Source organism: Pituophis catenifer, unplaced genomic scaffold (genome assembly GCF_029215685.1).
Source record: "Pituophis catenifer annectens isolate HBS135680 unplaced genomic scaffold, rPitCat1.0.hap2 SCAF_5, whole genome shotgun sequence".
Classification (NCBI taxonomy): domain Eukaryota; kingdom Metazoa; phylum Chordata; class Lepidosauria; order Squamata; family Colubridae; genus Pituophis; species Pituophis catenifer.
Window position 1 is genome coordinate 57166158 of NW_027256885.1, and position 15535 is coordinate 57181692.

At 47.0% G+C, this 15535-nt stretch overlaps 1 protein-coding gene across 1 annotated transcript in view; it reads right to left on the reverse strand.

The window, feature by feature from the left end:
* Positions 1–2403: 2403 nt before the first annotated feature.
* LOC139317686 (zinc finger protein 219-like) overlaps positions 2404–15535 on the reverse strand; it is a 48406-nt gene continuing 35274 nt past the window's right edge. Inside the window, 5 exon segments of the mRNA XM_070944763.1 lie at positions 2404–3414; positions 3417–3459; positions 4074–4182; positions 4184–4856; positions 7392–7511. Of these exon segments, the coding sequence (XP_070800864.1) occupies positions 3353–3414; positions 3417–3459; positions 4074–4182; positions 4184–4856; positions 7392–7511 (1007 nt within the window). The 3' untranslated portion in view covers positions 2404–3352.

Consider the following 15535-nt stretch of genomic DNA (forward strand, 5'->3'; position numbering starts at 1 on the left):
CAGAATATGTTTGTTTATCCAAAGCTGCAAATAACCTTGTATGGTTTAATGATTTAATTTCAGATGTTTGGAAAAAACCTGCTTTGCCTTTTGTTATGCATGAAGACAACAAAGCAGCCATTGAAATATCTAGATCTGACGCCATTGGACAAAGGTCCAGACACATAGATATAAAATTTAAACATGTGAGACAATTATCTCAGGATGGATTTATTAAAGCAGTGCATTGTGATACTTCAGAACAATTAGCTGACATATTGACAAAGCCTTTACCTTCTAAGCAGCACAAATATTTAACTTCTAAATTGTATGTTTTGTATTGTCCTGAATCTGAATGTAATTGGTGTTGCATAACGAATCGGCATTTAGAGGGGGATTTGTCAGATGTAAATGCCTTATTCTCCAATGTGTAAATAGTATATGAACGGGGTATCAGGGGTTAATTTATTCTTCACTCCTTAATGTATTCATAATTCACCACTCCCACATCTAGCTCCTCCCATTGTATATATAAGGAGCTGTCTGCATCTTTTTCCTTGCTTCTATCTGTGAATATTCAGTGAATATAGAATGCCTGCTGTAAATAAAAGAAAATATATTCAAACCTCTAACTCTCACTAATCTTATTGAGTCTGATTCTGAAAATATTGCAACAGAGGTACCACTGTATATCCCTTTGCTTCATCTAGTTGTTGCCTGGATTTTTGCTGGCCACATGTGGCAACCCTGTTTGTGATTTAGCTCAATGAGAACATTTAAACAACTGTGATTTTGTCAGCAAAATATGGTTTAATGTATTAAGTGAGCCAAATAATGAGTTTCTATGGCCAGTTTTTCAATCTGTTTTTAATCAGACTTTAAGAATATAATTAAAAACATTGCCTCTAAGCCCACACAGAGAGCAGCATATTGCTATTTAAAGAAATGCATTCTGTGCTTACAGAAGCAGAATTGGGATAGGATTTTTGCTCTGAGGTTTCAGATGTTTGATTTCTTAAAATGTGAATAATACTGCCCATCTACTTTTTGGCAAGTTTATCATAAAGATTATTAGGAGAATTTAGTAATTCAGCATTAAAAAATAATATCCCCTTTGAGTCAAGCTTCAGCTGGCCTCATGCAGTTTTTGGGCAATGGAAGCAAGCAATTTGTCATTCCTTTTCCAATGTAATTTACAGCCCTTCTATAAATACTAAATGTTGGTTTCCTCATTTGTCCAAGCCACTCACCTCCATCATGGATGCCTCTGCAAATTTTGTGCTTGTTGGTGTGGTTTACAGGAAAAAGGTTTAAAAGGGGAGGATAAGAAAAGAAAAGAAAATCTTACATTTTTTCCCAACCCCCCAAAAATGTGGGGAAAAAAATAAGTAAATGGGATTGGGTGTTCATCTGGCTAGCATCCTTGCAGCAAACAGAAAACAGCCTGGTCAGCCTCAGCACGTTATCGCAACCCCAGCACGTGGCTTGTCAGGGCTCCACTCCGTTGCACCCACCATCGGTCAACTGAGCTGAGCTGCCGCTGCTGCTGAAGAACAGCCACCGCCCGTTCACTGCGGCCTGCTCGGCACAGCCTGCCACCGTGACCTGTTTGCCACTGCCGCGGCCCATTTGCCGTGGCCCGTTTGCCATCACCACGATTGGTGGTGAAAGGGTGGTGGCGATAGGCAGCGATCCCTGCCACCTAGAACAGCTGATCAGCACTGCACCAACCCCCCTCCCCCCAGCCGCAATATTCACTCTATAAGATGCACAGACATTTCCACCCACTTTTTTTGGGGGGGGGGGTGTCTTATAATCCGAAAAATATGGTATATGTGTATGAGTAGCTGCTTTGATTTAAGCTTGTAATTTTTTTAGTTCGTTGCAAGATTTGATTTGTTTTGTTTCTGTCTACCTTGCCTTGAGAGCATAAGAAGGCAGAGCACAAATTATTTTAGTGTACAAATGAGAGATTCAGAGGAAGAATAAAATTATCATGAAATTCATGTTTACATTGTCAATTCCTGGGTTTTGCTGCACGTATTGAGTTTTGCAAAACTCAGTTATGCTTTGTTTTTTTCATCTGGTTTCTAGGATTAGAATCTTACTTTTCCTATGTACCCAAACCCATACAGCAGCCTTTCATATTTATTGTGTACATGTTTTCAAGTGCCATTAAAACATTTGCAGTCTTGGATCAAAAAAGGACCAGCAACTCAAATAGAAAGAGGCAGCTAAAACAAGTGAAAGTGGAAGCTCAGTTATGCTATCTTTATGGTTCGCAGGGAATTCGATTTAATCCTTCAAAGGAAGGGGAAGACTTTTTTCCTTAAAGATTTGAGGAAACTGCAATTCGACTCTCATAGCACAATCTATTGCTGCTTAAGACATTGTTTTAAAATGTAGACCCATACATGCTATACATAATTTTTCAATGTAATTTTTATTTCCAGTTTCAAATTTTCTACAAGAAAAAAATACAAAAATAGAAAACTCTAGAAGTTGTCAAGCACCCTGATGTGCCAGGTCACTACAGAAACACAGCTCTGTTGCTGGGTTGCTACAGAGATAAGATACTGGCATCAGGTAGCTTGCTACAGGAACATGAGGCTGAAGCACCTGGATTTGATGAGACAAAGCCACATCCCAGGTGCTTGAAATCCCCTTGGGCCAAGAATGGTTGGTGAAGCCTGCCCTGCCTCTAGGAGATATGGCAGGGTAATGGGGACAGGGCTCCTGGGTTATGACTAATTGGAGAATAGAGAATTTTGACATTTCAGCTTCTCCCACCACATGAACACTATGGTGAGAAAAGCTACAACTGCAGAAATGCTCCCCTTAAAAAAAGAAAGAAAACTTCCAAGAACTACTAGAGGAGTCTTGTCCCCATGAAGCCCAGCATCCCTCCACGTCCCAACAGTAGGTTCCCCAAGGGGCCAGGTCCTCAGACTGTGGCACCTAAAAGAAGCCACATCAAGCTCAGAACTGAGGAAAAAACAAGGGGTTGAACTCTAATACACCCCAGTGATATCACCTTCAAACCCTGTTTGACTAAATAGAACTGCTACAGCAGCCCTTTCAAATATCCAGTGCATGGAGAGGAGACAGGGACACCAGTACCAGCAGCACATCCTTTAAACCTGTCCTCTTCGTGTTGACAGGGAGTTTCTGCAGGGTGTTCACTGGGGTGTTTTGTTTTTACAATTGGGAGCCCCCAGCAAGCAGCTTTCTTGATCATGCGGAGGATTATAATCCCATTCAGCCAAACTGCAATTTTCCCCATCAACTCAAGGCATGAATTGAATCTCCTCGCCATGCTTTCCCTGGCCCTTAACCAGTGCTCCACTGCAGCTACAGCTTTTACCTTCCAGGGTCAGTACTTGGTTGTGTTGTAGTTTTGTTTTTTCCCTGCTGGAGCTCTTGTGCTGCTATTAGCTGCTTGGCAGGTAATACCTGTATCTTACTATGTTTGTCTTGCTGCTGTTAAAAATAGAGAGAACTCCAAAACCTCTTGCAGATGGCTGCATGACCCTGTCATACAGTATGTGAGGTGACCACTCACAAGCTGTCTCTGCAAATCTATGCTACAGATGTAAACAGGTCTGAAACTGCTTTCACTGCCTTATAGATCTGCTTTTTCTTGAGGCAGACATTGGTCCCTCTAGCCTCTTACTGCCTGTTCTAGGAGGCAATGTCCAGTCAAGATCACAGGCACTTTTCCTGGACCTGATACTTTTTTGTTTTGAAGATAGAAAGGAAATATTAAATCTGGAACTTTAATGCATGCAAAGCATGGGTTCTATCACTATGCTATGGGCTCTGCAAAGCCCCTGCCTACGAATTTTGGGAAATGTAGCTTTGTATGAATTATTATTATTAATTATGGCTTTGTCACAGTCAGCCAGATGTTTAGACTGGATTTGGCATTTTTATCTGCCTATCAAATCCTTCCCAAAGACCTGGAATTATTATTATCCAATAGATAGAACAGAGCTACAATTCCCAGGTCCCTTGGTTGAAAGTCATCATGACAAGAGTCATCATAAACAGATTCGGAACTGGTTTATATATGCAGAGTAGACTTAGGCCTGTACCGGCTCCAGCTGTAATTATATGAGGCCTTGGCCTGTTTTTGAAGCCTCCTGATGTGGTCCTTTTTGGACCAGTGGGCCAAACAATTCCTTCTCATGTTTTGGCTCCTCAGTCTTGTGATAGGTTCTCCCATCCTTGCTGATTCAATGTAGCTTCAGAAGAAAGGCTGGCAATTATTGCTTCCTCAGAACTCGGTTTCCCCTGAGGCAACTTGAGATGGTGAGAGACTTCCTGATCTTCGGAGGACCAGAAATTGTGTGTCTTGGAAATCTCCCCCTTTAGGCTTGGGGATTCTGGTCCTTTCAGATCAACTATTTCTTCCTCCAACATCACCTGGGCTTTAGGAGCTGTGTGAGAGCAGCGACGGGTATGAGCTTTCCTACTATGATGGACTTGAAGGTGTAATTCCATAAGTTCAGGAACTGAGGTGGCAAAGGGGCAAAACTGGCAATGGTGGAGGGCTCCTCCTGCCAGGGCTGGACGTAGGGAAAGATCCAATGGCTGGAAATCAGCCTTCCCGTTTAGCAGTGACTTGCGGTGGGATTGGTGGGACCAAGCTGCCCCCATGCCACCTAGAGGAAGGAAGGACCCATGGCTCTTGGTAAGCTGCATAGGGGGAAAGGCAGGGACTGCAGTAGGGGCCAGGGGCATGTGGCACTGTTCCATTGTTCCTACAGCTGCAGCAGCATTCTTTTGTTCCCGGTGGTGGCGCTGCAGGTGATATTTGAGCGAGCCAGACTGAGTGCCGGCATAGTCACAGTGAGGGCACTTGTATGGGCGCTCACCTATAGGAAAAAAAGGGGAGGAATTAATTGGCACAGCAATGATGTGTAATTATTTTTCTTTGCGGTGAATTCTTTTCTGGTTGGTTGCAACATATGGCAAGAGAGTCCATTTAGGTGTCTGACTTGAAGACAGCTCTGGTTATGTACCATGCTAATGGAAGGAGGGGTGTTTTTCACCCAATTTAGACACTGAAATTTGTGGTCTAAACCAGTGGTCACCAACCAGTGGTCCACAGACCACTGGTGCTCTGTGAGAAAATTTTGGTGGTCCGCAGAGAAATTTTTGTATTTTTGCATTTTTTTTGCACTCACCCTCAAACTATGGCCCCTGGGCCGGATATGGCCCCCGAGAGCAATTAATCCAGCCCGCACGTGGGAACACATGGCTGCACCGTCCACATCACCCCGCCCACATGCCAGCCCCACTCTTAAGGCCGAGTGCAAACCTCACCTTGAGTAGAGCAGTGTGAGCCACACGAGTTGGAACTGAAAGGTAAGACCAAGAGCCGAACGGCTGCCTGGGGGGTGGGGAGGTTCAGCCGCCTTTCGGGCCTACATCTCTCCTACAAGGCCTCTGGGTGGGACTGTAGTAGTCACAGGACTGGCCTGTTGGTCATCCTGAAGCAGCTCCTCCACCCGGGTGCACCGGCCTGCTGAGGAGCTGCTTGCTCCCCGGCAGGCCGGTGCACCTGGGTGGAGGAGCTGCTCCGGGATGACCAACGAGTCAGTCCTGTGAGTGAGACTATTACAGCTATGGACTATGGGGCGGGCCATGGTGGGGCTGGAAATCTCTACCCTGGGGTGGCACGTGCAATGCGCAAAAAGGAGCGCAGCCCTTGCCGTCCAAAATTAAATAATGGTGCTGTTGCGGTGGCGGGGGAGGGGGCGGTGCAAGCGGGCTGAAGCGGCGGTTGCAATGCCTGGAAGCTGCAGGAGCAAAGCACTACTTTCTTTTTTGTGGCAACAGCATTCCGCCTCTTTATATTTGCGCCAGCTGGTGGCACAACGCAGCCATCATCTCCTACCGCTTGGGACTCAGAGCGGTAAACAGTGTCTGGTCCGGCGAGTAGCCGGATTTTGCTCTACATTATGGATGCCAGATCGGCCCCCTGCAAGCTCTCGTCTCTCAAGGAGCACTCGCTTGAAGCAGCGCGGGAAAATTTGGCCGGGCTCCTCGAGAGACGAGAGCTTGCAGGGGGCCGATCTCGCGTCCGCAATGGAGAGCAAAATCCTGCTTCTTCTCTCTGCTCTAGTGTGGCATGAGCATTCGCCTTGGTATATTTGCGGTACAAGGCAGCCCTTGTTTCATGCTGCTTGGGACTCAGAGCGGTAAACAGTGTCTGGTTCGGGAAGCAGCTGGATTTTGCTTTCCATTGTGGACACCAGATCGGCCCCCTGCAAGCTCTCGTCTCGAGAAGGGCTCCCTAAAGCGGCGCTGGAAACTTTGGCCGGGCTCCTCGAGAGACGAGAGCTTGCAGGGGGCCGATCTGGCATCCGCACTGGAGAGCAAAATCCGGCTGCTCCCCGAACCAGACACTGTTTACCGTTCTGAGTCCCAAGAGGCAGGAAACAAGGGCTGCCTTGCACTGCAAATATACCAAGGCGAATGCTCATGCCGCGCAAGTTCAAGTAGTGCTTCGCTCCCACACTTCTTCCGGCCCTTGTTGATGCTCCGTGCACCTCGGTCTCTCAGGGAGATGCTTGACTTCCTCTCAGCCCCAAGACACTGGCTGGCCCATGAGGTGAGAGAGAGAGAGAATGAGAGAGAGAGAAAGAGAGAGAATCAGAATGAGACAGAGAGAGAAAGAGACAAAGAATGAAAGAGAGAGAAAGACAGAATGAAAGAGAGAGAATGAGAGGGAGAAAGCGACAGAGAGAATCAGAGAGAGAGTGAGAGAGAGAATGAGAAGACAGAGAAAGAGAGAATGAGAGAGAATCAGGGAATCAGAGAGAGAATGAGAGAGAGAGAGAGACAAAATGAAAGAATCAGAGAGAGAGAGAGAGAATCAGAATGAGAGAATCAGAATGAGAGAGAGAGAGTGGGGGAGAGAGAGAGAGAAAGAGGGGGGATGAGAGAGAGAGAGAGAGAGTGGGGGGAGAGAGAGTGGGGGAGAGAGAGAGAGAAAGGGCGGAGAGAGAAAGAGAGAATGAGAGAGAAAGAGTGGGAGGGAAAGAGCGAATGAGAAAGAGAGAGGGGTAGAGAGAGAAAGAGACAATGAGAGAGAGAAAGAGAGAGAATGAGAGAATGTGAGAGAGAGAGTGGAGGGAGAGTGCCTGAAGGACCCCATCCCGTCACTTCAGCAAGCGGCACACTGGATTCGTATTAGTGGTCCACGAAATTTAAAATTATGAACTTGGTGGTCCCTGAGGTCCAAAAGGTTGGGGACACCTGGTCTAAACCAAATGGTCTTCCTGTACTATACTTTCAAAACGATCAGTTTCAGAGATGATTTAATGTGAAAGGTTAAGTTGTAGGCAAATGAACCTTACCACCTACTTCCATACATACCCCATGTTGCTGTTCCTGACTCTTACCTGTGTGGACACGGAGGTGAACTTTGAGATGGTGGGAAGATCTGAAGGACTTTCCACAGAATGGACAGTCCTTCCCAGTGCCTCGTCGGGATCCATCCAAGCATGACTGACCCTGTATTTCTGCAAAAGGCAAAGTGAAGACAAAGATAATTTTTTTAACATGAGCTGAAGATTGCTTTTGATAGTTCTTATTTCTTTTCCATATTGTTTTCTCAGAGTATTTTATATTATTTGCTTGCTAGGACCAGATTATTTTTTAAAAAAAGGCTTAGAAGCACAAATGCTACAAATGTCAGCGTTCCAGAAAACCCCCAACTCCAAGTAAAGACACGGAAGCAAACATTTTCCAAAGTTCTCTTTACTAGAATAGGCAAACTGGCACATCTGGGAAAACCCGAATCTGAAAAGCCCGGGTTTTCCTTCATTAAGTCAAAGCTCCCAAAACCATCCCCTTTTCCCCCAGTTGGTCACATGCTCCAATCAACGTCCGCTCCATCTTGATCCAGTCCCCTGACCACTCCTTCTCCAGATGCTGTTGTGGCAGAACAGATGCTGGATCGCCCTGACCTTGACCGACAGGAAGAATGCTATTATGTCTACTAACAACCCCTCTCCTTAATCCCCCCTCCTACTTTCCCACACACGAGAAGGTGGCAGCATTGGAGCTTCCATCCTAATATGGCTTCCAAGGCTGACTGTCAGGCGTGCCTCCTTTCAGATTTCAGGAAAGAATGACCCCGACTCCATTTTCATAGATAAAGGTACTTTTACTAAAATTGAACTGAATGCAGCCAAGAAAAGCAAGATCTGAGGCAATAGGCGCGAAAATCACATATACAAAGCATCCCCCCCACTGTCCAGCGTAAATCATCCAATCCAAAGGTCCTCCAGAGGTCAGGTGGAATCACATGTCTGGCAGTGTCATCAATCTGGAATGTCAGGACCGTTGACTCGATAGCAGCTTCAAAGGCACAGGACTGCAATTAAGTTTCGCTTTCGTTTCCCCTGTCATTCCCTCCTCCAGCACGCTTCCCCGTCTAGCAACTTCCTAGCTCCCCCTCCCCTGTTACCATGGCAGCCGACAAGCAAGCATTGAAAGAGCGGAGGCTGACATTCGGCCCCCCTTCAAAAGAGACATTCTTTCTGGAAAAGATAAAAGGGATATAAACATACAATATACAATATGTACATTGAGTAAATGATCAAGGTTTATCAGGATATTTGGTATGAAACAATTGTACTTTCTTTGGTGCTCGAACATCTTTTTTATTTACCCATTCAGCTTTTGACAATGGGAAATGTTTCCAGGCCACCAAATACTGCACCTTACCACGATGCTTCCTGGAATCCAAGATTTCCTTGACCTCAAAATGCTGTTCTCCTTCAATCAGAATGGGGACAGGAGGAGATTCTTGGTCTGGGCGCAAAGGTGTTCCGGTTTGAGCAGACTGACATGGAATACCAGATGAATTTGACGTAAATTTTTTGGCAACTGCAATTGAAACGTGACTGGGTTAATGGCCCGAACTATCGGGAAAGGCCCCACATATTTGGGTCCAAGCTTTTTTGACTTTTGGGAAGTTTGCAAGTATTTGGTGGAAAGGTAGACCATGTCACCAACTTTATAATCTTGTGGCTGACCCTGTTTTTTATTGGCCTGGGCTTTATGAACTCAATGTACTTCATTGAGTGCCTTACGAGTTACTGCCCATGTGCCTCGTAACTGTTTGATCCAATCAATCAGAGAGGGGTGTTTTGGATTCTCTTGGGGCAATTCTGGAATTGGCACAAAGTCTTGGTCGGAGGCCACCTTGAAAGAGGTGAACCCAGTGCTGCTATGTATGGGGTTATTATAGGCCACCTCTGTGAATGGCAATAACTCTGCCCAGTTATCTTGCTGATAATAGACATAACACCTCAAATACTGTTCCAGTACGGAATTGGTTCTTTCACAAGCCCCATTTGTCTGAAGATGGTGGGCGGAGCTTAATCCCTGGGCAGAGCCTATTAGCGCTAAGAACTCTTTCCAGAAATGGGAGGTAAGTTGGACACCCCTATCAGAGATTATATGCTTGGGGGCACCGTGTAACCTGTACACATGTTGGACAAACATTTTCACAAGTGTTTTAGCAGAAGGAATCTTGGGACATGAGATAAAATGCACTTGTTTGGAAAACAAATCAGTGACCACCCAAATAACTGTGCTCCCCCCACTTTCGGGCAATTCCACAATAAAATCCATGGAGATCTCTCTCCAAGGGGCATCAGGCCTGGCAACGCTCTGAAGTAATCCAGGCGGCTTCCCCGGAGGTCTCTTGGCCGAGGCACACACAGGGCAGCTAGCCACGTATGCCTCTATTTCTTTCTTGAGTGCGGGCCACCAGAACTGTCGTTTGACTAAATGTAAAGTTTTGACAAATCCGAAATGCCCAGCAACTCTGGCATCATGAGTGTGCTGTAAGATCATTGCTCTCAGTCTGGCGGGAACTTATAATTTGGCTCCCACCCAAGCCAGACCATCGTGCAGTGTACACTCATTCGAGTGGGCTCGAAACCACTCGTCGGTCTTGAGAGCTTCTTGTATTCGCTTAGACAAGTCACCCGATAAAGCTGGATCTGCCTTAGCCTGCGCTTGAGTAGTTACTGGTACCGCCAGCTGAGTTGAGGGGATGATTGGCCGAATCACTTCCTCTCTAGTACTGTTGTACTGCGGTAATCTGGAAAGTGCATCTGCCATAAAGTTCTTCCCTCCAGGAAGATAACGCAGGGAAAATTTAAAACGTTTGAAATGCTGAGCCCAACGGACTTGCTTTGGGGATAGTTTATGTGGCGTTTTCAAAGCCTCCAAGTTCTTGTGGTCAGTTCACACCTCAAAGGGGTGCTTAGCCCCTTCAAGGAATTGCCTCCACATTAACAGGGCCCAATTGCATCTCAATGGGTTCAGTCACAAAACTGGCTGGGCCCCCTCCTGCCACTGATCCGTCTAACTGACAGAAAGCGATAGGCCTTCTCAATGTTTTTAGTCTTAGGCCCATCTTTTCCACCACTTTTGGGCTGATTATGCACCTAGTGCATCCAGAGTCTAGGAGGGCTGGCATCTGCCCGTGAGCCCCGGTGGATGGCACCCTTAACTCTACAGGGATGATCATGGGGCCCCCATTGTGACTCACCAGGTCGTCGTCGGACTCGGTGTCAGTCTCGCTGTCGTCCGCGATGGACGGAGTTCCCAACTCACCCAGTTTTCGGGGAGCGAACTCAATGACTTCTCCTTTCAGGGCGGGCTCGCGGGCTTTTGCGGGCGCTTTGTCAGCCTTCTTCCCTCCGGGGCAGGTTGATTTTGGCGCTGGCTTGGAGAAACACTCAGCCGCTTGGTGTCCTTCTTTTCCACATTTGAAACACGCGAAGGATTTCAGCTTGGGTTTGGGCTCTGTCTTCCCCACCGCTGTCTTTGGCACCCCCTTATGGAAAGAGGAGGATGACTGATCCCAGGAGTGGCCACCATGGATCTGGCTTCGGGCCAGGTCGATCTCTACATCCACTGCTACCACATACCAGCTCTGCAGATCTTCGGGGACCCTCCATGCTCTGCAATCTTTGTAAATGTCCTCATTCAATCCATCTTTATAGTTTTCTAATAGGGCCACCTCTGACCACCCTCTCATGAAAGGAGCCAGCTCGCGGAACTCTTGAGTGTACTCTGCCACCGATCTCCGGCCCTGGTGAATGCCCTTGATTCTGATTCTCGCCTTCCGCTCGGCTAGGGGGTCCTCAAAGCCCATTCTGAGGACTCCCATAAAGAGGTTGTAATTTCTCAGCAGGGGGGAATTGTTATTGTGAAGACCCACCATCCATTCGGCTGCCACTCCCTCTAGGGCATTTGTAATGCACCTCACTCGTGCTGCATCCAACAGATAGTCCTCCCCCCAGTCCTGCATGTGGTTCCACACTTGGGTTAAAAAAAATCCCAAGGTTTTCAGTTCTCCTCTAAACTTGTCTGGTGGGGGGGAATTTTTGGCTTTCTTCGCCTCTGGGGTGGAGCCTGCAATGCTGGGCCCCCCTGGGCTGCCACATCCCTCACCTGAGTTTCAGAGGCTTGAGATGTTCCTTCCGCAGCTTGCTCTTCCTCTCCCCCACAAGCAGCCATCTCTGGGTCTTCCCTGGGGTGGTCTCCTCCCTTCCCAGTTGGGTAAACATACCTCTCCCAGGCCCAGCGGCTGTCTTTGGCATCCCTGAGAAGTTGCATAGCCTGGGTGACCATGAGGCTTTCTTTCTGCTCTTGCATCTATGCCGATTCTCCCCTTCGGGGTCTGGCACTTGTTACTCCTTGGGGGGTCCTTCCCCAGTCCGGTAGCCTCCCCACTACAGTCGACCATCTGGCTCGCTCTGGATCTTCTCCCAGTCGTAATATTGCCATCCATTCTTCATTCCTCCCCCCCCTGCCCGGTTGGAGGGAAGAAATTGTAGAGCCAGTAGCTCCCATCTGGTCCTGATCACTGTCTTGATCAGACATCGTTTGGTTTCAGCCCCCTCGGTAGTTATCCGGGATGGCTGTAAAAGTGAAATCTTACTTAATGTCAGGCGTGCCTCCTTTCAGATTTCAGGAAAGAATGACCCCGACTCCATTTTCATAGATAAAGGTACTTTTACTAAAATTGAACTGAATGCAGCCAAGAAAAGCAAGACCCGAAATGGACTTAATTGTATAGAAATGTAGAGAACTGTATAGAACTGTATATTGTATAGCTATGGATGGATTTCATTTATTGTTTGATCTAATGAAATGTGTAACATTGCACCTCGGATTAAGACTGTGATTGTATATTGTCTTTTTAAAAATTGGAAAATTCAATAAAGTATTTAAAAAAAAAAAAAAAAAAGGACAAAAACAACAAAATAAATTCTGTAGACCTCCTGACAAAAAAAAAAAAAAAAGAAAAGCAAGATCTGAGGCAATAGGCACGAAAATCACATATACAAAGCATCCCCTCCCACTGTCCAGCGTAAATCATCCAATCCAAAGGTCCTCCAGAGGTCAGGTGGAATCACACGTCTGACAGTGTCATCAATCTGGAATGTCAGGACCGTTGACTCTATAGCAGCTTCAAAGGCACAGGATTGCAACTAAGTTTCGCTTTTGTTTCCCCTGTCATTCCCTCCTCCAGCACGCTTCCCCGTCTAGCAACTTCCTAGCTCCCCCTCCCCTGTTACCATGGCAGCCGACAAGCAAGCATTGAAAGAGCGGAGGCTGACAGGGGAGGCGTCCCCCCCTGCAAAAAGAACCACCTCCTGAAAAATAAAGCAGACAAAACACAAAAGAAGGGGTTAACACAGTGCACCAGACCCCTTAACCCCCTCTCCCCCCCCGGGGGACCTTTTGGTTTCTCAGGAAATTTATCATGAAATTGTTTCACTAGAGCATCAGCATTTACATCCCAACTCTTCACCCAAGTAGCTTCAGCCAAAGGGTAACCTTTCCAATGTACCAAATATTGTAAGCGACCCCTGTAGGGTCTAGAGTCCAGGATTTTCTTCACCTCATAATGAGTCTCTGTCAAGTATTTGCAAGCCATTGGCACATATATCATACAGACACTAGTGGAGGCAGAAAGTGCCCCCACCCCTATGTGGAGAGGAGGGGCTTACACTGAGTATAAAACCCCCTCTAACCTTTCCACCATGCTCTCTTTTACATTTGTTCTCCATGAGACATGATCTTTGATAGGGGTAGTCACACACGCTGTGTGCCCCCTATCCTAATGGATATTAAGACAGCCTTTGTATATAGTTAATATGTTTTGTTATATGAATAAATACATTTATCACATTTATTCATGCATCTGCCTTTGGACTTTTCTATGCTCCTGGGTGTTTCTACGATCCCAATTTCCACAGTCTCCCCTTGCAAAACCAAAGGAGGGGGTGGAGCAGCTGGCAAGGGTCTTAGGTTAGATTCGCTGGCCGGTCAATAAGCTACTGTGGAAAACGGGGTGTACTTTCCCTAATATGCGAGGGAGTCTAAGTTGGACAGTCACTGGGTTAATAACTTTCACTATAGGGAAGGGACCTATGAATTTGGGTCCAAACTTCTTGCTGGGTAACCTCAATCTTAGGTACTTGGTTGACAAATACACTTTATCGCCTATTCGGAAAGGTGGTTGGAGAGACCGGCGTTTGTCGGCCTGGGCCTTATATCTTTCCGCTGACTCTGCTAAAGCTTTCTTAGTATTCTCCCAACCCTTTTTCAACGAGGTCATCCATTCCGTTAGGGACATAGATGTGGGTGGCTCTCTAGGCAACTCAGGCATCGGCACAAAATCCATGCCCGTAGTTATCTGAAAAGGAGTCAACCCAGTACTGCTGTGTACTGCATTATTATAAGCCACTTCTGCGAATGGTAGCAAGTCCGCCCAGTTTTCCTGTTGATAATTTACATAACACCTAATGTATTGCTCCACCACTGAGTTCAATTTTTCAGCCAATCCGTTAGTCGATGGGTGAAAAGCTGAGCTAAGCCCCTGGGACGACCCAATGGACCGTAGAAACTCTCTCCAGAACTTAGCGGTAAACTGGACCCCGCGGTCCGATATTATTCTCCTTGGGACTCCATGTAGCCTGTAGATGTGTTTCACAAACAGCTTTGCTAGCTTCTTGGCCGAGGGTAGTCCGTTGCAGGCAGTGAAGTGTGCTTGCTTGGAGAATAAATCAATGACAGTCCAAATAACCCTGTTACCCCCCCACTGTCAGGGAGCTCAACTATGAAGTTCATCGCAATCTCCTCCCAGGGCTGGGTGGGTTCGGCCACAGCCTGGAGAAGTCCAGGGGGCTTCCCTGGTCTGGATTTCATGGTGGCGCAGGTGGCGCAGCTCCTCACATAGTCTTCCACATCAGCTTTCATCTTTGGCCACCAGAATTGTCTCCTAGTCAAATGGAAGGTTTTTAAAAATCCAAAGTGGCCCCCTAGTCGAGAATCATGACTCCTCTTTAGCACCAGGAGCTGCAGGCTGCGGGGCACGTAAAGTTTACTCCCCTTCCATGCCAACCTGTCTCTTAGGGTTAGGTCCGCCTGGTTCTCCTTGAACCAGGAATCAGTCGAGAGCGCCGCTTTTAGCTCCGCTGTCAACTTGTCTTCGGGTAGGTTGGAACCCTGGCGCGTTTGCGCTCTGGTGCGCAAAAGCGTTTGAAATATTGAGCCCAACAAACCTGCTTGGGAGAAAGTTTCCTCGAGGTCTTCAGCGCCTCGAGATTCTTGTGGTCAGTCCACACCTCAAAAGGCTCATTAACCCCCTCTAGGAAGTGTCTCCAGGATAGGAGAGCCCATTGCACCGCACATGCCTCTTTCTCCCATACCACCCATCTGCGCTCAGTGTCCGTTAACTTTCTCGATACGTAAGCACACGGCATTAGATTGTTTTGTCCACCTGAACCACGAAGGGCTTATTTGGGTCAGGATGCTGTAGGATCGGCTCCACTGCAAATAGGCGTTTCAACCGTTCAAAGGATTTTTGACAGTCCATTGTCCAAGCTAGGGGTTGGCTAGGTTTTGGCTTGGTGGGAGACGGGCCGGTTTTTAGCAATTCTGTCAAAGGGAGTGCGACCTCAGCGAAGGAAGGGATGAATTGTCTGTAAAAGTTTGCAAACCCCAGGAAGCTTTGGAGTTGCTTACGGGTACGTGGGGGCTGCCAGTCCAGCACTGCCCTCACCTTCCCTGGGTCCATTTCGATTCCCTGACTCGACACCCTGTATCCCAGGTAGTCCAAGGACTCCTTATGGAACTCACATTTGGACAACTTTGCATAAAGTTTGCCCGCTAGGAGCTTTTTCAACACTTGTCTGACCAATTTGACATGTTCTTCCATACTTTCGCTGAATATAAGAATGTCATCAAGATAAACAAGAACCCCCTGATATAGGTGCTCATGCAAAACTTTGTTGATCAGTTGCATGAAGACTGCGGGGGGCCCTTGGAGTCCAAAAGCCATGACCCGGAATTGGAAGCTGCCCAAGGGGCAGTTAAAAGCAGTCTTCCATTCATCTCCCTCCTTTATGCGAACTCGGTAGTAGGCTTCTCTTAGATCTAGCTTGGTGAAAATCTTGCCTTTTGATAGGTGGTTCAGCAAGTCCTTCATCAGTGGGAGGGGGTAGGT